The 22541-nt window shown below is 33.8% G+C and overlaps 1 protein-coding gene across 2 annotated transcripts in view; it reads left to right on the top strand.

Moving 5' to 3' along the window:
- LOC119077793 overlaps nucleotides 1-22163 on the top strand; it is a 99692-nt gene extending 77529 nt beyond the window's left edge. For both annotated transcript variants that reach the window (XM_037185102.1, XM_037185101.1), the window contains 7 exons: nucleotides 4744-5125; nucleotides 5589-5703; nucleotides 5991-6162; nucleotides 7560-7610; nucleotides 14522-14699; nucleotides 19986-20122; nucleotides 21679-22163. In XM_037185102.1, the coding sequence (XP_037040997.1) occupies nucleotides 4744-5125; nucleotides 5589-5703; nucleotides 5991-6162; nucleotides 7560-7610; nucleotides 14522-14699; nucleotides 19986-20122; nucleotides 21679-21782 (1139 nt within the window). In that variant the 3' untranslated portion in view covers nucleotides 21783-22163. The remainder of the gene's footprint in view (nucleotides 1-4743; nucleotides 5126-5588; nucleotides 5704-5990; nucleotides 6163-7559; nucleotides 7611-14521; nucleotides 14700-19985; nucleotides 20123-21678) is intronic.
- The last annotated feature ends 378 nt before the right edge of the window (nucleotides 22164-22541 follow it).

Genomic DNA, 22541 nt, shown 5'->3' with positions numbered 1-22541 from the left:
AAGAGACGTTTACATTCCACATCTTGACTAAAGTCATATTTTATCACGTCAGAATCGGGTATATCTACGTAGAAAATCAACAGGTGCGACCTTTTCTCTCATTGAACCGTTTCTCAGTCTTTAGCTATATTCTTTCGTTTTGATTGCCTTTCACTATGTTTCAAAACGCCTCCGGCAGCCTACGATACTGAAGGATTTTGGCTATTCTTTCATACCACAAATATTAATGAGACAGCCATTCAAACGGTTTGACAAATTTTCTCGTTCTTTACTTATTAAAATTTTCTTTTTCTTTTGATACAAAAAGGAAAATATCTTATCAAATGTCCCAATTATGTATACCTTTTGAAAGACTGTTCACTTTTTCGAGCATCATATTACAAAAATATTATAATATCTGAACAGCGCATATAAATAACCTTCAGCTCTTCTAACAACGTAAGGTATAATAATCATAAACTCGAGACGGTATTACAACGTTTTTAATTATACACCAGAGTTCTTAAGCAAAATTTATTTGAATTAAAACAGAAGATAGCCTTTTTCAATTTGGTTTTCTGTCTATTCAAACCACTTTATGTTTGAGTTGTGAATATAAGCATAAGACTGCCTTATATCCAATATTGTTTCAAGCAGAGTTTGAAGATGGTTCTGGAGGAGAATTTCTGTAAACTTGTTCAAAAATTTAATTTCAAATCAAATGAAAGAATCAAACACAAATATTATTTCTGGCGGATATTGGGAAATTGACGTAGAGTTTACTAATTGCGTCGTGGAACCAGAGTCATTTATTTTTTGTCGTAAGATACTATGAGTCGTCCAGAAATGCCTTGCTGTATACCAAAATTCGGAAACACCAAATCCGAACAAATAAAATCTTGTGAAAATATGTGGACCATTAAATTTAAGGTCAAAATCGAAATGAGCGACATCTCTCGTTCTCTCGTTGTACTAAGTGTAATTTGAATTGTACATCGTCTGTATTGTCATTCAGTCAGTTCTGTTCTTTTACAGTCGAATGTTTTTGATGTGATGTGGTAGTTTTTGTGCTTCGTACTTGAAACCCAAATATTTTACTTAACAAAATGAAGGACTAGATTTACATTGTTTGTATTTTTCTTGAACACCACGGCAGAGTAAAATAAATCAGACAGAACAGCTTGATTTGACTAGAGACCTGAACTATCTAGTATATTTTGCGAACAAAATTAATTCAACTTGTGTCGGTGTTCATTTGAGTTCATTTTTGCACAGTGTATATTTGACTTTTTAAAAATGAACCGCTACTGCCTGGTTTATTTTATTATGCCGTGTGAACACTCATTTGGGACTCGGCACGAAATGTCAAAACATATCGGATTTGCATTTGCTGACCGAACTATTAGATTTACAAATTAATATAACCCCCAAGGACTCTCAAATCATAACAGAATTCACTTTTCTGCGAGTGTTAAAGGTCAGACGATAATTGTCCTCAAAAACCATGACAATATGCACAATTGTCAATCCGTAACAGTATTGCTACTTTGAGGAAAATTTTCATAATGCACTGCTTCACTCACTGAAACATTATCGGTCCATTTAACCCGATTTTTCCATTCACATGAATCTCTCTAAGCTTAAGTGCAAATAAAGATGAACAATGCACAAAATCTCTCGCCAAAGTACTTATATTTCTTCACAACTTCATATTTTTTTCTGTGGAATTTTTAATTCCAACATTATGCTCCAACACGTCCAACTCGCTTTGAATTGGATATGGCTGTTCCTTTACGAAGTATTAAAAATGCAATTGAACTCCAATATAACGACTGTCTATTCTATCCTCTCTGTTTAAAATTGTTTTCCTTAAAAAAAGTGTGGCTCATCCTTACTTGTCTCGGTATAGATTGATATGAATCGCTTCTTGCTTCACGAACTTTTATTAAGAAGGATAATGATTTTAATAAATAATACGGATTTTGTCGAAAATATTCTAATCTATAGTTGTGAAATCTTGTTTCGGACTAATACTGGTAGCCACAATTCTATTGTAACCAACTTGTTTTATTAAATAGATGAAAAATATCTTTTATTCAAAAGCAAAAGCTTTACTGCACCGATCCAAAACTTTACCTCAAGCTTTTGAATAAAATACCTTACTTGGCAATGGGGTAAATGAAATGGTACTTCTTGTGTTGTTACCGACGTGTGAGCATTACCACTCTCGCCTTCGGCTTGACCTGCAATGCCCACACGTCTCGATAACAATTTCGGCAAGAGGTGCATAATCTTATTGGAAGAGACTATTATATTGGCACCGGGTGCCAATAGTCTCTTTATAATACTGTGGCTAATGGCACCGGGTGCCAATAGTCTCTTTATTATACTTTTCGCAATTCCGGTCCATAATCATCACCTTTCCATGCATCCATTTAATGTCGTTTTGAAGGTATTTATTTCACAGTGCGTTTTTGATTATTTTTTCGCACTTGGGCTTTTTCACATTTTTTTCGCACGCTACATAGCCCAGTACCTTTAAGAAAGACTAAATTTTATAAATAAAAACCTTGCACAGACCAGGATTTGAACATCCAACACCAAAATTCTTGCAAACACCAAGCAACGACCATAGCCATTCGGCTACAGAGTCACACAATTATACAGAACGTATTGTTGAAGCGTACATACTAAGCATTGACTACTTGATTTTATTTAGCGCGTCTCTATACATCGCTTTGCAATGTGTGTATAGAACAGGTTGCTTGATCGTTCAAATGAATTCATGTTTGCATGTGAATGTTTGGTAGAAATTTTGGTAATATTTTGCATTGGAAAGGTGATTATGGCCCGAAATTGCGAAAAACGTTGTATCTACCACGGTAGGTATGAAGGTATTTTTTCGCACTAGATGTCGATTGTCGATCCGAGGCGAAGCCGACGTCGTGTCAACAATACCTTCATACCTACCTTGGTAGATAAATAACTAAATGTTAATCGCACCCGGTGCCATTAGCCACAGGATTATAAAGGCACTATTGGCACCTGGTGCTATTAGCCACAGTAAAGAGACAATTGGCACCGCGAGAAATACAGAAATTGGAGAAACTCGTACCAAAATGAGAAGAAAATCTGGTAATAAATAACCGTGAATAAACACCGAGCAAGAAACGTCGAAATTTTTCAAATTTCGGAGATTTGAAACTACGAAAATTAAATTTTGCTGTGAAATGTACCGTAAATGCGATTTGGGAATTCATCCTTTTACGGAATGAAACGTTAAGGAGTTTTGTTGGAACATAGGGAATTCGTCGTAAAGGCGGATTGTTCGATAATAGGGAATTCATCGAAATGTAACATAAAGGCCCACGTTTTGTAGAATACTGAGGAATTCATTCTTGTACTAAATGTAACGTAAGTGTGTTTTGTAGAAATAAAGCTGTTTCGTACAGAATCCTCGATGTATTAAATCGTTAACTGGCTTTAAGGGTGCATGCAGGGACCATTTTTGTGTCTAAGATTCATGTGTTGTACCCATTTCGTTATTTCATCGTTTCAGTGACTGAGCTATTTGCCTACGCCCACGGATAATGTGTCGATGCTTGTATGCGATTCTATTGTAGCTCTGTCCCAACTGGTTTTATTTTTATTTGACTTAAGCGGTTTGTTATCGTACTTTGACTAGATTTACTGCCTGTAGTTATGAACTTACAATCTGAATTTTCACTTATATTTAATTATTAATTTTGCGTTGATTGACATCCTACTGTAATATGTACTTTAAAAGGCTCACAGGCCTTACTCATATTATGACATAAATAAACTAAACTAAACTAATTCCTTAAGCGTGAACAATCCGAATTTACGTTACATTTCGTAAAAGAATGAATTCCCCAGTATTCTACTATTTTACAAAGCGCCTTTGCATTACATTTCGTAAAAGGACGAATTCCCTAAGATCGAACAAACTACCTTTACGTTACAATTTGTAAAAAGGTTATATCCCTAGAATCGAACGAAACACCTTCAAGTTCCATTTCTTAAAAGGATGAATTCGCTAGGATTCTGTACGAAACAGCTTTATTTTTCGAAATCTCCGGAAATTCAAATTTTCATTTTTCCAATATTTTCAATCTACTTTTTTATATTGAGTGCCAATAGTCTCTTCATAATACTGAGGCTAATGGCACCGAGTGCCAATAGTCTCTTCATAATACTGAGGCTAATGGCACCGGGTGCGATAAACCTTACTATAATAAAGAGACTATTGGCACCCAGTGCCATTAGCCACAGTATAATAAAGAACTTAGATCTTATATTAGAGATGTTCGACATTTTTACTTTAAATTATAGTTTAAATTTGTGTGAGGGTAATTTTACGAGTCGATGTAATCTGTTATAATACGTATCGTGCAAGAGTTTAATTATCAGACTTTTGTTGGACAATTCGACTTTAAAATTATTTTAACAGAACGACGATACGTCATCAAAAGGAAGGGGGAAAAGATATTAAAACTTTTTGTTTCAACGACTTTGCCTAAAACTGCAGCCAAACACACAGAATTTGTAATCTGAGAATTAATTTCAAATATAATCTCATAGGAAAAGTTTTCAATAAATTAATTATGCGCCACTGCGTCGACACTGTGCTATAGAAACTAATAAACGCCAAAACTTGTGCCTGTAATACTTACTCATATATACTATAGCTTAAGTACACTCTGTGTGGTTTAATAATAATAAAATATAATGTCTCGCTTCCAGGCACAATGAAAATGGATCCACCAAACGTGAAACACCAACGTTTTCATCTTCCTCATTCTGCGATGACCGCCCGAAACGAGCAAATATCGTCTGCAACATCATTACCACCAAAAACACGAACAACTATAATATATCCGGCTACAACAGCAAACCCATTGAGTTTAACGACAATGGATCCATCCATTATCCAACGCAAACATCATTCGCAATCGAAAAATGGCCAAAGTCAGTCGTTGCGTGCCCAACAAATTGCACCGAAAGCAATTAAATCATCGCCAGCTGCAACAAATTCAACACTCAGAAGTCATAAAACCGATGCGCCTATGCTAAATTACATTTTTGATTCGCATTTGGCAACGAACAAGCATCATCATCATGATAGGTAATGGCTCCAGATAATGGTAAACCGTCTTGGTCACGTTGCAAACGAATGGCAGATGTCTCAACGATAGTAATTATAACGATGTGCTGGTAGACCGATTTATAATTCAATGAACTGAACTGATATGAATTGAAATTGCAGATTTTTTTAATAAAAATCGGATGTTAATTGAGAGCACGTCTCAATTTTCCTTATTTTCACAAGTCATTTTTTCCCTTCGTTCCTATACCGTTGTAGACCTCATGTTAAATTTAATTGAATTTTGCAGAAGGAAAACGGAAGGTTAATGAATATTCCAAAAATGGAAACGGTAAAATATTCGACTGAATTTGCTAATTTTGCTAATGTGCCCTATATGCGCTGTTATGCATAGCCCACAAAAAATTCCAACAGCTACGAACATCACCAAAATGTGATCTAATCAACATACGAAATGAATTCCATTTTCATTTAAATTTTCCAGATACGGACCACACTTTGATGACTTACATTCCGGCGACAATTTAATCAACGTAACCGCACAAGCCGGAAGTATAGCTTATCTAAATTGTAGAGTTAGTTTGCTGCAAGACAAAACGGTACGATAGAAATATGTTTATACCAAACACCAGGGACTGTTTGGAGGAAAACGTTTTCCCAACTTTTTCCTAATATTTCTCCTACGTTTCTACATCTCTCCCAAATTTCCACAAAAAAACATTTTCGGGAAAATATGTAAAAAAAATTGAGGAAAAGTGGGAAAATGTAGGAAAAACTGTGAAAAAATGGGAAAACGTTTTCCTCCAGATAGTCCCTGCCGAACACCAAAAAAAGTGGCGACTCTATCGGTAACATGCAAACTGTAAACTTTCACAATTTTTCGCAGGTTTCGTGGGTGAAACGCAGACCTATTGACGATAAATTAAACTTGCTCACTGTAGGTATGCAAACATACAGCGGTGACATTCGATATAGTGTGGAATTTCAATATCCGAATAATTGGCGATTGAAAATTGCTGATGTAAATAAGTCCGATGATGGACTGTACGAATGCCAAGGTAAGTTGAAAGTTTAAAGGAAGAATCAGAAGCAGTAGGGGGTGGAAATACATAAACATTCTACTTTGAAATGGGTGACCCGAAGTAGAGATGGGCGGGCATATCTAACTTTTTTCCTTCGGTACACGAAGCTTTTCATTTTAAAGTTCGTATCAGCTCTCGTACCCAGAACTTCCATAACGCCTGTGCCTGCCAGTTTTGTATAATGTCCGTTTCAAAGCACACAAGAAAATATTGAGATCGAGATTTTCACTTCACGACTCCTTGTATAATGAAGAAGTTTCTTTCTTATGAACTTAGCTGTTGTTACCTTTACCATCGATAGAATTCATAAGGTAAATTCCCTGCAGTTCTATAGTTCTAGGATAAGGAAAACAGTGGACCATGAAGACGTTACTTATTTTTAGGAACTGGCCTCTGATGACTTCAAACTTGTTAAAACTCCAAACGTTAGTTTTAAAAATCGCTAAAAATGTAAGAAATGTCTATTGTCTAAAACAAAGAGGATTTGACCGTATTTTGTATGAGTTACTCATGAACAGTCACAAATATAATTCCATCGACCAATAAAGCAGTTGTGTCACACGAAAAAGCTTTCGAAATTGCAATTTTCAAATATGAAAAATCCTCAATAACGTCTTTTAACGTTCCTTGACCAGAATAAAGCTACAAATCTACAAATCTACAAAAAAATTTAAAATCCGGATTAAGACATACATGAGTTTCTCAGGCATAACTTGGGCTCCTGGACATTTATCATGGCCGCTCGGCTGAAATCAGAAGTATTTGAATGTAGTTTACACCTCATGTATGAAAAATTGATTGGAAATCTCCAGGGAAAATGGCTTAAATGTTGAAAATGAAAATTGTCTCTGCTACTGATTCGAACTATGAGATGATGTTGGGATCAGCATCTTTCGGTGCTTCCACATCTCATCAATGGCAACAGCGGCAAGGGGATGACCAACCTCTATCAAATACCTTTTTGCATGCATAAGTCTAGTGAATCATAAATGAAATGAAAGAGAACTTTGAAATCATTTCATAATTTCATCACCCGATTTGATGATACATCAAGCTAGTGAAGTGATTATAAGTATATGTAAACGCTTCAGAGTTGATGAATTTTCCGGGACGCTTTTTGTTCCAAAGATGTTTTCGGCGGTTTTCGACTTTAAAGATTTTAAAGCTCACAATTTTTCTTGCCAAACAACATGAAGCAAAGAAAAATCTTTAAGAACTTAAGGCGCACGGAATTACACAAATTACATAAATCATAATCGCAAATAAAAGTTTCCATCTGTGGACCTACGAAAACTGCGGATGCTAATGGATTCATCTTACTATTCATTTGTGACTACTTGTAATCTCTAAAAATATTTTTAAAAAAATTCTAGTTTCAAGCTACCCTCGACCTCTGGCATTGCTGATAAATTTAACGATCGTTGGTGAGTATTTCTTTCGTAGTATTTTTGACGCTTTGAACATTGAACTCTTTTCATTTGTTTTTAACGAGTCTTCGCATACATTAAGGGTATTCCGAGTCTCAAGTATAATGAGTATATCCCGTATATCGAGTATAAGTCGTACAAATGACAACTGTCAGTCAGAAAGATAAATAAATTTGGACTCGACGTATTTTCGTCAAACAAAATGCCAGTGCGTAGCGCACGATCTCAGGACTCCCCTAACACAATTAGTTTTTCAATCGGACCAATATCTGCTGAGCGATAATACTTTGGAAAAAACAAATTTAAAGGGAAATCTTTTTTTGTCAGCAAAATTATTCTTTTTTTGCAGCAAATTTATTCTTTTAGTTCAGCAAATTTATTGCTATTGTGACCAAATTTAATTCTTCGTCTGCAAATTTATTTTTTTGAAGCAGCAAATTTAATCTTATTTTGTCAGCACATTTATTTTTTTGCAATCTGCAAAATTAAATATTTTTTTAGCTATTTTTTAGCAGCAAATTTATTTATTTCTATCAGCAAAGTTAATACTTTTGTCAACAAATTTATTTATTCGTCATCAGCAAAATTAATTGTTTAGTTTAGCTATTTTTTAACAGCAATTCTATTGATTTGCAACAGCAAATATATTCTACTTTTGTCGGCAGATTTATTTCTTGTCATAAGCAAAATTAATTGTTTATTTTAGCTATTTTTTTATCTATTTTTGGTGAAATGGATTTTCATATATTCTTTTCGTCACTAGTGGTGAAATGGACACCAAAACCCAATGCTTATCGAGCAACACCTCTAACCATTCGGCTATTGAGATATATAATCGCAGTGTAACAATTTTCAAAAGTTCATTTTTCGCAGCTGGTTGCAGAAAAAGTTGTATGCAACACGTTGTGAAAGTGGTAGTTTTTGTCACATGCTTCGCTCGCTTCGCACGTTTGATAACATTACATCTAGTGACACAAACTACCACTTTTCGCAACTAGCTGCAGAAATTACTATTTCACGTCTTACGTCAACGTAAATAGTTATTGACACTACACGGACAATTCATTTCTTTTTACGAAATGGATACCAATTTTCATTGCACTTAAAAAGCGTTTTAACACGCCGAGCGATCCGGCCCATTGCCCCGGAGCGAAGCGGAGGGCCGCAATGCGAGCCGGGCGCCGGAACGGTGTCGGTAACTTAGGAGTTAATTTTTTTTCTCTCGCATCGTCTAATAATTAGTCTGTGTAATTCATTGTCCATAAAGAGCGTTTTAACACGCCGAGCGATCCGTAGACTTAGTTAAAGTGAAATTATTATGAAAGGTGTGCATCCTAGAAATTACGCATAACGAAATTACGAAGCCCCATTCAAATCGAGGGATAAATGCTTTTTTAGGCACTAGGTGTGTAGATTGTCACTCGATACCGCAGGTCGAGCGTGACAATACACATCGTGTGCCTAAAAGATCTATCACCGAGTTGTGTACAACGTTTTTCGCAATAAAGGCAACGGAAACTTCTACTTTTCGTCGCTTGTTGAGTTGACGTTTTCGTGTTAGTGGTGTTAGTGATATAATTTTATATGTCCTACTGCGGGACATATGCTGATTGAAGATAGTAATTTTCCTACTTATAAAAAAATAAATTTGCAATTGAAACACCAATAAATTTGCTGACAAAAAGCAATAACTTCGAGGTATTAATTTTGCTGTTCGAAGGCATTAAAAGTGCATTTTACAAAACAATAAATTTGCTGACTACAAAGTAATAAATTTGCTGCCAGGGATTTGCTGCAAAAGAATTATTTTTGCTGCTTAAAGTCAGTAATATTGCTGCTCAGAAAGCAATAAAGATGCTGTTCGAGTACTAATAAGTTTGCTGAAAATACGACTAATTTTGCTGATACAAAACACTAAATTTGCTGATAAAAAAGATTAAATTTGCTGCTAAAAAAATAAATTTGCAGAAAAAAAGAATAAATTTGCTGATGAAATAAATAATTTTGCTACTAAAAGAATAAATTTGCTGACAAAAAAATAGATGCCCAAATTTAAATGTCGACCACCTCGTGTTATTAGTCTTATCACTCGGCAGATATTGGGTCGATTGAAAAACTAATTGCCTTACCGGACTCCTGACATCCTATGCTACAGAGTGGCTTTTTGTTTAATTTAATTATTTTTCTGTTGACAGTTATCATTTATACGACTTATACTCGATATACTCGAGACTTGGAATACCCTTATTATCTATAATTTCGCCGAGAGCAGAATCGTTTCTAAAATTATTGTCTGAAGTATGCTTACGAGTTGATAAGCTTCTGAGACGTCAAATTGATTTTTCATTTCAAGTGCGATTTTTATATTAAGTAATTACCTCGAAGGGTAACTAGGACAGATTTTCTGAATCCTTGACGCATATAGCTAACAGATTCACGAATAATTTTTCCCTCGTCCCACACATTTAGCATTGTGTTTACTGTTTTAGGATACATGTATTGATTGGGTGTATATAAAAGAACCCATCTACAACAAAAACTGTACACCGAATGAAATACAGATTCAATACACTCGAAACTTCATTCAAGTGTTTATAAAGCTCAGCGGAGTTGAATGTAAAAGAGAAAAAAAAACTTTTTCTTTTGTTGAAGAAAAATAGGTTTACTACGGTGTCACAGAAGACATTCATGTTGAAAGGTGTAATCGAGAAAGTTGAAGAATTTATATTGATTAACCAAAGGTGGTCGTGAATGTTCTTTCGTTTGACGGGTTTCTGCTTGAGAAATTGATATATTGTAGGATGGTATCTGTCCGAGAAGATTTCCTTTTCAACATTGTTTTCAAGTTGTGTAACATTGGAAATGGGATGGAAGAATAAACATAACAATGCAATTAATTTAACCCGTCGCTGTGTGTAGTATATGGCATTTTGCTTATTCACAATTCTTTTTTTTAGTTAACGAGCGTTGCAAAATGGCAATTCGCCCAGTTTTTTTTTTTATTTCAAAAAGTTCATTGCCAAATAAATTATATGCAGGGACAATAACAACGTTTTATGCGGTCGTCGAAATTTTATATTTTTAATTTAAAACCGCAGACAAAGTTTGGTGTAAAATTTGCCCGAGAAACTGTCTGCGATATTTACTTTAAAAGAAAAGAAAATCAAAACAAAGCACAAAAACACCCACGTACAGCGCTCGGGGGGTGTTTATTCTTATTTATCGATTTTAAGTCATTCAAATCGAAAATGTTTTATTTCTCGTCAATTCTTAGAATCCGATTTTCTCAGTTCAATAGATTGGAAGAAAATCATAAATAATGCGACACCAGCAATTAAAAAAATGGGAGATTTCTAGTTGACTGTTGTCTATGTCTACTAATTCAGGGATTACTTTTGAAGTTGATTCCCTTCAAATGTTGCAAGCTGCCAAAATTTACAGCAAAAAATCATTATCCTCAAGGCCAGTAACTTCTAAATGAGCCGATATATCTCTTCGTTAACACTCTATTAGTGTTTAAAAAGAATGTCAAAAAGAGTGTTCCCCATCGAACTCAGTTAAGTTAACTCGTTTGCTCCTATTCCTAGTTAACTGGACTTTCACATACAGATTTTGACATATTACTAGTTCGATACCAGTTGAATAATTTTCCTTTTTCTCTCTTTTTCCGCTCTTCTTACACAATAGTGTTTAAGGAGAGCTCCGACTAGTTAAATGTTAATTGCCTCAGTGTCAGCTGTCAAAAACATTGAGAGTAAGTCCAGTTTGAATTTGCAAGTGATTTTGACGTGTGCGCCCGAGACCAGTTACAATAAACTAGTCGAAAATCGCGTTCTATGAACACTCTATACATTCGTCCCAATTCACGCTGTAAGTGCGGTCGAAATTCAAAATGGAAAGTGCGGAGATCTTTCTAACGTAGCGTCATTTTCATACAAGGAAGCGTTGAAATGTATTTTTCGGTTCACTTTTTCATCGAATCGTTCACTTAAAATTCAAATTTTAAGCACACTTACGGCGTGAATAATTCATTCTGTCTGAGTCTTTACCTAGTGTCAAACGTTAACTTTCACCGCAGATCAGAAATCAAAACATGTTTCTCCATAGGTGACCGGTACGTTTCAGTTTTTGTAGTCATCACCGTTTCCGGTTTTCATACCTTTTGCATGACAGCTTTGTAAGACTTTTTTTAATCGTAAACTTAGATATAATGCTTAATTTCCCCTTACTCCGTTTACGCTCCGTTTAGCTAAACCACATCCCTTTTTTATTGTTTAAAACGTAAACGGAGCGTAACGTTCTAACAATCGAGCACGTGTTAGAAAAGGCGTGGCCTCACATTTTCTCTATTGTTAAAACACATCTGTCAAGTAAACGGATGAACATTTTTGTGTAAACGGGTGAATTTATTTGAGACTGAACGCACCTTTAGAATCGTATTCACTTTTCCCTATGTTACCTTTGACAGCTGTCATGCACATGATATTATTGCAGCTTCGTAGAGCGTATAACGCAACTATATTTTGTGACACTCTAGTTTAATTTCTAAAATGTTGTTCTACAATAGAGTTCCATCCCACTTATAATTTCTTACCAACGCTGCCGGATCTTGTACGAATTACATGGCTCTTTATGCTCTTTACGCAACTATTCGTACTCGATAATTTTCCATTATTTGGTCCACGTCAATAATCTTCTATTCTTTCTTATAAGATCTTCGTCTCGACATAAACGACATCCTTCATAACGCAAAATTGGGACAATGGAATTCATCATATTGTTCACCAATATATAAAATATTGAATTATGTTATTCTCAAAGGTCCTCTGCTATCATTTGTTTCTCACAAATTCATTATACGGAATTTTCACTTTGTTTGAACCGTTTGCCTCTATATCTGTAATAGAAATACTAAATTAGACGATGACGACAACGACAGACAACAACGATGATGATAAACATTTTGTTAAGCTTTTCTTCATGGCCTAACACAGTATAGATAGACAGCCTCGGATATATACATGATTCATACACCTTTTATAGTCATTATTAATTCTGGCGTTGTTTCAGGTTATATTATACACATTTTATGAGTGTATTATTATACATTAATGAAGTTAACGTGTTAAAATCCCAGGTAAAAGTTTTTTGTTTTTGGGGGATCAAGAAAAGTTTTTCTTTAAAAAAAAGATGGAGAAAGAGGTCAAGTTCTATGAGGTCGGATCGTGTGGAATTCGTTGTTTTGTAGTACATAAATTAATGGATGAGTCGTTTTTCATTCATTTTTATGGCTGCTGAGCATAGGTTTTTTAGTAAAAGGTAAATGGAATTTCTTGTCTGTCGGTGGTAACCTTATACAATGGAAAAACGATGAACAGGTTTTTCATGAAGGAATTTAATTTCTGGAAAGTAATCAAAACCTCATCAGCTTAATCCTCTCATAAATTATTGTTTTAAAATATCTGTTGCATAAACCATGTGGTCATGTCCGTCGGTCTCTTTAAGATATATTATTAATGCGGTAGAGAAGTTTTCGGCCAACTTAATTAATTATTAGTTGCTTGTCCATTCGAGTAGACATCAAAGTTAACGAAAAATCTCTTTTGTTTTCAGTTCTTTTCGCATTGTCATACAAAGTCAAACTTCCTGCTAAATTTTCTATATTGAAATGAAGCAAAGGGCGCGTACAGCAATTGTTTTTCGTTAAATGTCAACTGTCAAAATTCACTACCCATCTCTCTCCTCTATCCATGTCTGTAATATGGGTAGCCTTGTTGAAACTAACTGCTATATAAATTGTCATTTGGTTAGCAAGCTTGGCGATATGTGAAATGTCATTTCATCTGTGAATCGCTAGACTTGTTCGTAAGCAAAGTGATATATTGTTCTTAAAGCATTGTATCAAGTACCACCGCCGCCATGGTCTGATATAAAAAATTATATTTTTCATGCTAGCGATGCGAAAATCGTAATTTTGTCCACTATAGCTTTGGGAAAATGTCATTTTGTTGTTATTCTGAGAGGCGCCATTTTAGGTGAGAAAATAAAAATTTTCTCACCTAAAATGGCGGATTCAGCTATATTGGGTGAGAAAGTGATCATTTCATCATCTGGCTGAATACCAAAACCCACTATTTATTTCATTTTCTTCAAAGTAAACTAAAATACGGATTTTCGCAAAACGCAACCATGAGAAACGTTCTATTCACCTCGGGGAGAAACAGGAAATTCCACCTTGAGCGAATTGCGGCTCTCGCTTCACTCTGGTATCACTTCGTTATTGGTGAAATTTCCTATTTTCTTCCCTTAGTTAACAAATAACTATTTGAACAGTGATCGAATGTCTTGCTTATATGCTTGAAGTAGAGAAGAAAGCTGTTGAAAGGGTTAATACAACACTTCTAATACGACTAATGAATCGAAAAGTAAGTCTCATTTTCGACCGTGAAACGAAAAGATGCAGAATTTTGTTGAACTGAATACTGAATCTCGAATCTCCACTCAACATGTACTGTAACAGCAGATCGGAATTACTTTAACATCAGTGTTATCTGGGGCGCTCTCTGATTGTGGACACGTACCAGTGCCAGGTGCCACTGTGGCATCGTTCTGAATCAAGTTCCATTTTCCATTATAAATATTCTCAATCCACGTGCAAAACCTTTAATAATTGAAAATCTGTACGGTGAATAAATTCGCTTAACGCTTTCCCCTTTGTACGTAAAACTCGACCTTTATACGTTCCATTTAATTCCTCGCCTGACGCAAATAATCATTTCATTTGACTGTTTTACAATTTTCATTACAACTCCCCGGGGGATGGTTCCATTCCACGAAATCAACGGGGATGCATAGCGAATATAGAAATTAAAACTCTAAATTAATCTATTCGGTGTCCTTTATTGCAGTACCGGAAGTAATAATTGCCGACGAACATGGTACACTGTTGGTAGATAAGTATTATGAGGTGGATTCAACCATTCAACTCGTTTGTATTGTGCGACACATTGCAATGACATCATCGGTGGTGTATTGGTTGCATGGTGAAAAAATGCTGAATTTTGATACAACACGAGGTGGAATCAGGTATGTTGAATTTTAATTTTATTGTTTGTTTTGTGAGGGGTGGAACGACCTGACTATAAATCTGTCCGATGAAGCTTGATTCAACCCCGATTTTCGAATTATAATTGTCTTGGATCGTAAAATAACATTGATTGATAAGAAATCATGTGAAAATGTGAACGGCAATCAATTACCGTGTTTGTGTTATTACATCGATTGTCTCCATCTCCATTCAATTTTATTGTTTTCTTTGCGTACATAATATGTACACTTGGAAGGTAATAACATGTTCTTTGATGTCGATTTTTCCTGCAGACATTCTACGACATATTCTATTATTTGACAACAAACAAACACACACGGTTCGAGAGCACATCGAACGGAACAACCAAAAAGAACACACGCAACAATAACTTTTGTCATACATAATTCATCTCACATGAATACTTAAAAAATACATTTTCTGGATGATTATTAGGTTTAAATTTATTGTTACGCCCCCCATTAAAACCCATCCTTTAATGTCCCATCGTGTTTTTCTATACTCGAAGTTTCGTTTACGCCAGTGGTAGGATATATAGAGCACCGTGTGCTGTATATGTTATGCTTGTACACATAATAGTAGATACACACATTTATGTTTAACAATTTTCGTTTTATTTTTCCTGTCACATGTTGTCCCATTTGGGGTTTGAGAACTTTTTTTTGGGAGTAATGTGTTCGATGTGAATACTGTACAGTCGAGTCGGTTGAAAAACAATTTCATGACGATTACGCGAAAGTATATGTAATGCCAGGAAATGAATTACATTTTTCTCGGTAAAAGACTTGTTCGAATGACTTAGTATATCTTAATCCAATTACTTGGCTTTAAAATTCTAATGGTTTACAAGTTATGGTTACACGTTACATCGTAACTACGCCCAATCCAATTTCTATATTTAACTCGATTCAAGTGGTAGGTAGTTTGGGGAGTTGTTAAGTCGAATAAAATTTATGTAAAGGTCATTCACGTGGGTCAGAAAATCGTGTATTTTGAGTCAATGGATTAGCTAGCATTTCTACACGATTTTTAAAGAATTTCCATTTATTTTCAAAGGATTCTGCTTTGATTTTTACACGATTTTTAAGTATTTTCCTTAGATTTGTCAAAATTTTGTTTGATTTTCCTATGATTTTCAAGATTTTTCCTATGATTTTCATGGATTTTCCTTTGATTTTTACACGATTTTTAAGGACTTTCGTAAGATTTTAATGATTTTTCAACGATTTTTAATCATTTTCCTCTTACGTTTAGAGATTTTCCTATAATTTTCATGGTTTTTCTTTGATTTTCCGTGTATTTCCTTTGATTTTTAAGAATTTTTACGATGTTTTTATGGATTTTCATCCGATTTTCAATAATTTTCTTTTGATTTTCATGGATTTCATTAACTTTCTAGGATTTTCATTAATTTTCAACGATTTTCTTTTGTTTTCTTTTGAATGATTTGGAAATTTTTCCATGTTTGTCTGCTCCTGTGCCATTCATACGAACATATCGAATTAAAGTAATTTACAGAATAACTGAACAAAAGGTTACAGTTCGCATAGTAAAAGTCTTTCAGCAAAAACTTATTTTCATCAAACAGAATTCACAAGACTCATTAAATGTCGTCGGTATTTATCATATCCAAATGTAATGAATTGTGTCTACCCCGTCAAATTATTGTATAGAAGAAAATGTTTTAATAACAACTAACGACATTCTGCGAAAAGACTGTGCATGATACGGAAAAACAACAAAAGGACAATGTATGTTTGAGCTATACATTATTCAGTGAACCATGCAGACGTTTTCTACATTTTTTTTTTGTCGTGTTCACAGTGTCATGTTGAGGAAATTATGTGAATAAGTCGAGCAATTGTCATGTTCTTTTACTGGAAATGTGAAGGAAATTCAGCTGCGTCCATTTTATGCTGCAGTATTGTCTTTGTGAAAATTATGTTGTAACATTTGATGAAAATAGATCAATCGGAATGAATGACCGAAAACTGGGTTGAATGTAGAAAGCTGTTGGAAAATGAAAGCTCTTTGAACGTTACAACGGCAAGTCCGCACTTGTAAAATACAGATCGCTTTGATGCTTCCATATTTGATGCTGAAACACTGAAAGTCACTTATAATATCTCGTGTCTATATTAAACGATAAATAACGTCACAAGAATGTCAAGCTCAAAATGCTAAAGATGAGTACACCGTTCCTGAAAAATTGTTGAAAAATAACTGAAAAATAGCATACTATCCACAGGCTGAAAAATGTTTGAAAAATGTGTGGAACTATAGTCCAAAGTTTCCAATTTCTATTTTAATAATATGCAAATGCTGCGCTATTGGTGATTATATTTCACCAAAGTTACCAACAGCGCAGTATTTCTATACCATTAGAATAGAAATTGGTAACTTTGGACTGTATTTCCACACGTGACCGTATACTATTTTTCAGTCATTTTTCAACCATTTTTCAGGAACTGTGAACTAGCCAACAAAGGTTTTCCCGTATTTTTCTACATTTTTCCAAATCTTTCCAAAACCATTTTTTGCAAGAACTAAGGAAAATATGGGAAAATTCGAGAAAATGTGGGAAAATATTCTCCCAAAAATAGAACCAGGTCTATGAAAATACATCAAAGTTTATCAAGATTTTCGTGTTTGCTGCCCGATCTGCGTAAAAACGCCTCCGTGGCTCGGTGTAAATTTGTGTCAGTGTGTGCTTACAATGTTTTCGCAGAAAAATCTAAAGAGTATAAAGTGCCAGTTGAGTTTACTTTTGTTGTTTAAAAAAGAAACATGACATTCAACAACGTTCCTATACATCGTATTCGTGCATTATAAAAATGTCGTAAATAGAAATACCGAATAATGAAAATACAAAATAAAATGGGAATCGACTTTTAAAGAAGAAACGAAAATGGTTTTTAACCCGAAGCAGAAAAAATATTGATTAGCTTTTCACTGGGTTAAATTTGATTTTTCCTTTTTTTTACGGCATTTTGTTGTTATTGTTTTTTTTTTGTTCATGAATCATGGTACACAAGGTATCTATGTGAACGAAACAAAACAAGTCATGTGAAATTCATTGCACGTTTATTTATTTTCATCTCAATAATACAAAAGCTTTTTGAACATTTATTACACATGGTGTCAATGTAAGAATATCAAAGGATAAATAAGGCTCTTGATCATTGCGACACTCATTTCTATAAAATTGACAGGTTACACCATCCCATTTATATATCGTTGTTTGAACAATCGAAAAAGTACGAATCTGGCAGTACTTGAAAATTAAATTGGAATAAAATGAAAATCGAAAGTTCGTCAGTGACATCTTACTTTTACATATTTTCGAGGGGCAAGCCACTCGATTTGCAACTCTTTTTTTAACGGACAACTCACTTGCAGCTCTTTTCTTATGTAACTCGTTTCCTTCAAAAGAAATATGCGAGGAAAATCCAAGGTTCCTAGGTCCAAGGTTCTGAAAGAACAGGTTAAGACAACTCAACAAAAACCAAATTGTGAATTTTCCAAAAAAAAATATTTTCTTTAAGTTGATTTCTCACACTATCTGTAGTGAGTGCGTTTATAAAATTTGGTGTCACCCGCCACCGTGGCTGTCTTAACCTGTTCTTTCAGAACCTTGGGAAAATCTACAAAATTTGTGGGGAAAAGTAAACTTCGCCGATATCGATGTTCCTGAGTACCGATAAAAATATTCAATGTTACCGATGTTTTCATACGGAAATAGTGCTGTATTTTGTCACTCGAAGGACCTTTGCTTGAAGCGCGTTGATTTGATCAAAAATCAATTTTCTAAACAAATCTCGCAACTTCGCCGCGTATTTCTGAGTTCGTTTAGTAAAAACATTGTTCCTAACATATGCTAAAAGGCCTTTCTAAAGCTATTGAGGGGTTTCCAACACGAGCCGGAGACGTACATTCGCTAATTAACTATTATCACCAGGTTGCATAAAACGTTTCCAACATTATTGTGCGAATAGCCAAAGTATTACGAATAAAACTCGCAAAATTCCAATACAGAAACTTTTTAATGCAACGAAAAGTATAGATGTTCATATAACTCTGATTATTGATATTCAAAATGTAATGTTTTAGAGCGTTGTTTGCGACATTTATAATATTTTTGGAGTTTTCTTGTTGGATCTTACTAAATTCATCCTTATACAAATTGTGCATGAAGGCGTTTGATTCGATCATTATAGAAACTGTCTAAGGAAGCCATTTAGTTTGATCCTCTTGAATATATCCTTTGACGAAATTCCACTAGAAGCGTTTTGTTCGACCTTGAGAAAATACTCTCATGTGCTTCACTTCACTATTTTCTACTAAAAATATTAACCTGGAATTTGTTTGTATGAAATGTCGATATTACATCGCGTAATTACCCTTGCATTCCATTATGAGATTTCAACAAATTCCAAATTGATAGTCAGAAACCGAATCGATTTGAAAAATATTTACTGAGAATAATACTGAATGCATCGAAGCGTACAACGTACTCTGGGTCAGATCCAACGCGTACATTTATATAAGTACCTCTACACATTGAATAAGAACAAAAGTTTCACAACCGATTGAATAGGCTATTCGTTTAATTGGATGTGGAAACATTCGCTCTGGGTATTATCCATAATTTTTCCTATCTCTCTCACCCCTACCCTCTTCAATAACAAAACGGTTCGAATTTACGTTAACTTAATATCGGCAGAAGTTTAAACATCAGGGAGCATCGGTATAATGTGAACAAATAATCAGTAACATAAATATTGATTGCATTTTCAAATTCAAGAACATTTCTCTGGGCGAGGAATTAAAGTTTATTTAAAGGGGAAAAAAAACAGAAAGAAAAACGAAAATCAGGAAAAAGTATTCCCTTCGGCATTAAATGTATTTTTATAAAAATAAATGACTTGGGAGCGAATTCATTTTTCTTTTTACGTATGCACCATGCATGGTGCACAACATGGTCCATTTGCATTGAAAATTTATGGATGCGTTCTAAAATGTTTTTATGCAGTGCAGCTATAGAATCTCTTGAGATTGTTGTCTAGTTAAATAAAATGAAATTAACATTTTTTTTCCCAGTGAGTTTGAACTGCAGTGTGTAGCGCTGTAGGACTTTAATGGAATTTTTTGTTAATTAATTACTTAATTAATTTATTGTCCTAGCGTTGAACTGCTATTTCAATTAGAACCAAATGAAAGAGATTTCTTGAGAGAATTTTCATAAATTAATTTGCTCTTTCTAGTGTACGTTCGGATTTAATGGACGACGGAGCCAATTCTACTCTGTCTATTGCGAAAGTTGGCAGATCAGACAGTGGAAATTATTCGTGTTCCATAGGACCAAATGACTTTTACACAATAAATGTACACATTTTAAACGGTAAGTTGATTCCAAGGGACCAATTTATTTCCTCAAATTATTTTTAATTTTATATTGCGGGCTGCTCGTGTGCATTTAGGAGGGCATATCATTTATGAAATTTAACAAAATTTGAAATTTCAACGAAATTTGAAAATTTCAACGAAATTTGAAAATTTCAACGAAATTTGAAAATTTCACCGAAATTTGAAAATTTCAACGAAATGTGAAAATTTCAACGAAATGTGAAAATTTCAACAAAATGTGAAAATTTCAACAAAATGTGAAAATTTCAACAAAATGTGAAAATTTCAACAAAATTTGAAAATTTTAACGAAATTTGAAAATTTTAACGAAATTTGAAAATTTCAACGAAATTTGAAAATTTTAACGAAATTTGAAAATTTTAACGAAATTTGAAAATTTCAACGAAATTTGAAAATTTCACCGAAATTTGAAAATTTCAACGAAATGTGAAAATTTCAACAAAATTTGAAAATTTTAACGAAATTTGAAAATTTCAACGAAATTTGAAAATTTTAACGAAATTTGAAAATTTCAACGAAATTTGAAAATTTTAACGAAATTTGAAAATTTTAACGAAATTTGAAAATTTCAACGAAATTTGAAAATTTCAACGAAATTTGAAAATTTTAACGAAATTTGAAAATTTAAGAAATATCGGAAAAGTGAAATTTTACGACATTTTGAGGAATTGACGAAGTTTTGATGAAATTACGAAATTTCGTGAAATCCTAATTCCATAAATTTAGCCCTCGTATGGTCTATTACTTGTAAAATTTGGCGAATTTTTGTGTAATTTCATAAATCTAGTCGAGTATAATTGCATATTTTGAAATTTAACGAAATTTGCCGAAATTCTTGCCAAATTTTGAGGAATTTGCGAATTTAATAAAATTTGGCGAATTTTTGATAAATTTGTGAAATCTAATAAAATAATAAAGATGTCAGTTACCACAGCCCTGCTCCTAGCATGAACATAAAAAATATTTGGAGTCTGATGAAATCACAGTACGTACTGTGTTCCTTTTGTGAAGATAGATGGCATGTTTTCGTTGAATTAGTTAAAACATACGATACAAACAATCCTAAGCTCTAGTCCTCGTCACTAAAACCTTCAAATTTGACATTTGTCAATTCAGTGTTGATGCTAGGAGCAGTGCTGTGAAGAAAAATCACAAAATTTTTGAAACTCTATTCAAATTTCATAAATTTTGCTTTAACAATCACAATTAACAGGCCCCCACAGCATTTGTATTCAATTACTCCGTTGACTTCTATCATTTTTTATTGAATAGATTGTACTTAAAGGGTTGCTATAGTCAATCAAGAATGTCGTTTTTTGTTTGCTGTGTCTGCATCAACATTTTTTTTTCGTTCGATTTGAAGATCGTGCTTCGGAAGCCAAGCGATTCAATATGAAATGCGCTCACAGTGCGATTTCAATAAACTTCGTTCAATGTCGACTTATTTTCTATTTATTTCTGTCTGGAAACGTTGTGTACAGAAAAGAAAAGAGAATGTCAAAACATTTATCGTTTCTTTTATTTTTCCAGGAGAAAGTCTTGCTGAATTATATCATGGCAGTACTGGCGTAATTGTTAAAAATATTGTCGTTAGACTATGGTTATTGTTGATGGTAGTACTATTGCTAAGTTAAAAAGAAAATTGAACGTAGAAATAATAATAGAAATAATAATGTTAAAGTGGCGCCAAGGAATTTAAAAAATAAAAATTTAATTAATTTGCAGACGGCCGTTCCAATATTTTTGAACCGAATTCGTTTTTAAGTCTAAATTTCATTTAAAGTTCTTGTGATATTAAAACTTGATGTAATTACCGTTTAAGAGAACAGCAAAACCGTTGCATACGGAATGTATATGTAAAACTATTATATAGTTGTATGATAACTGCAACAGCGCACCACCTTCATCTGATAATTATGATATTTAAATTGGTTTGCAATTCGAAATTGAAACAATATTTTTTCATTGTGCATTGTGCAAGTATACGAAATTTTTATTTACAAAAAAAAATTGTTTTGTTTAATTGGTGGCAAAAGATAAAGTTTTAATTTTAACTAATTGGAAATGGTTTGAAACTCTGCTTGCGTTTCCATAGTATCATTTATCACCGTTACTAATATAGCCCGAGTTTCAAATTACCATTCACGAATGCCTATCGTTTTATTATGAAATTTGAATGGAAAAAGTTTTCGCTGCTGATTAAATATTTCAATTTATTTGCAGACGATTTTTTTTGCGAAATAAGACATTTAACAGTTAATATTCACTTTACAAAACTCTTTCGGTATTTCCATAGATTGTATGTCTGTAGTCCATACACTGTACCAACCTTAGACAAAAAAGTAATAGACTGACCATTCATATAAAAATTCGAATGGGTTTCTTCATAGCAG

This window comes from Bradysia coprophila, unplaced genomic scaffold (assembly GCF_014529535.1).
Source record: "Bradysia coprophila strain Holo2 unplaced genomic scaffold, BU_Bcop_v1 contig_24, whole genome shotgun sequence".
Classification (NCBI taxonomy): domain Eukaryota; kingdom Metazoa; phylum Arthropoda; class Insecta; order Diptera; family Sciaridae; genus Bradysia; species Bradysia coprophila.
This window is presented reverse-complemented; position numbering and strand designations above follow the sequence as displayed.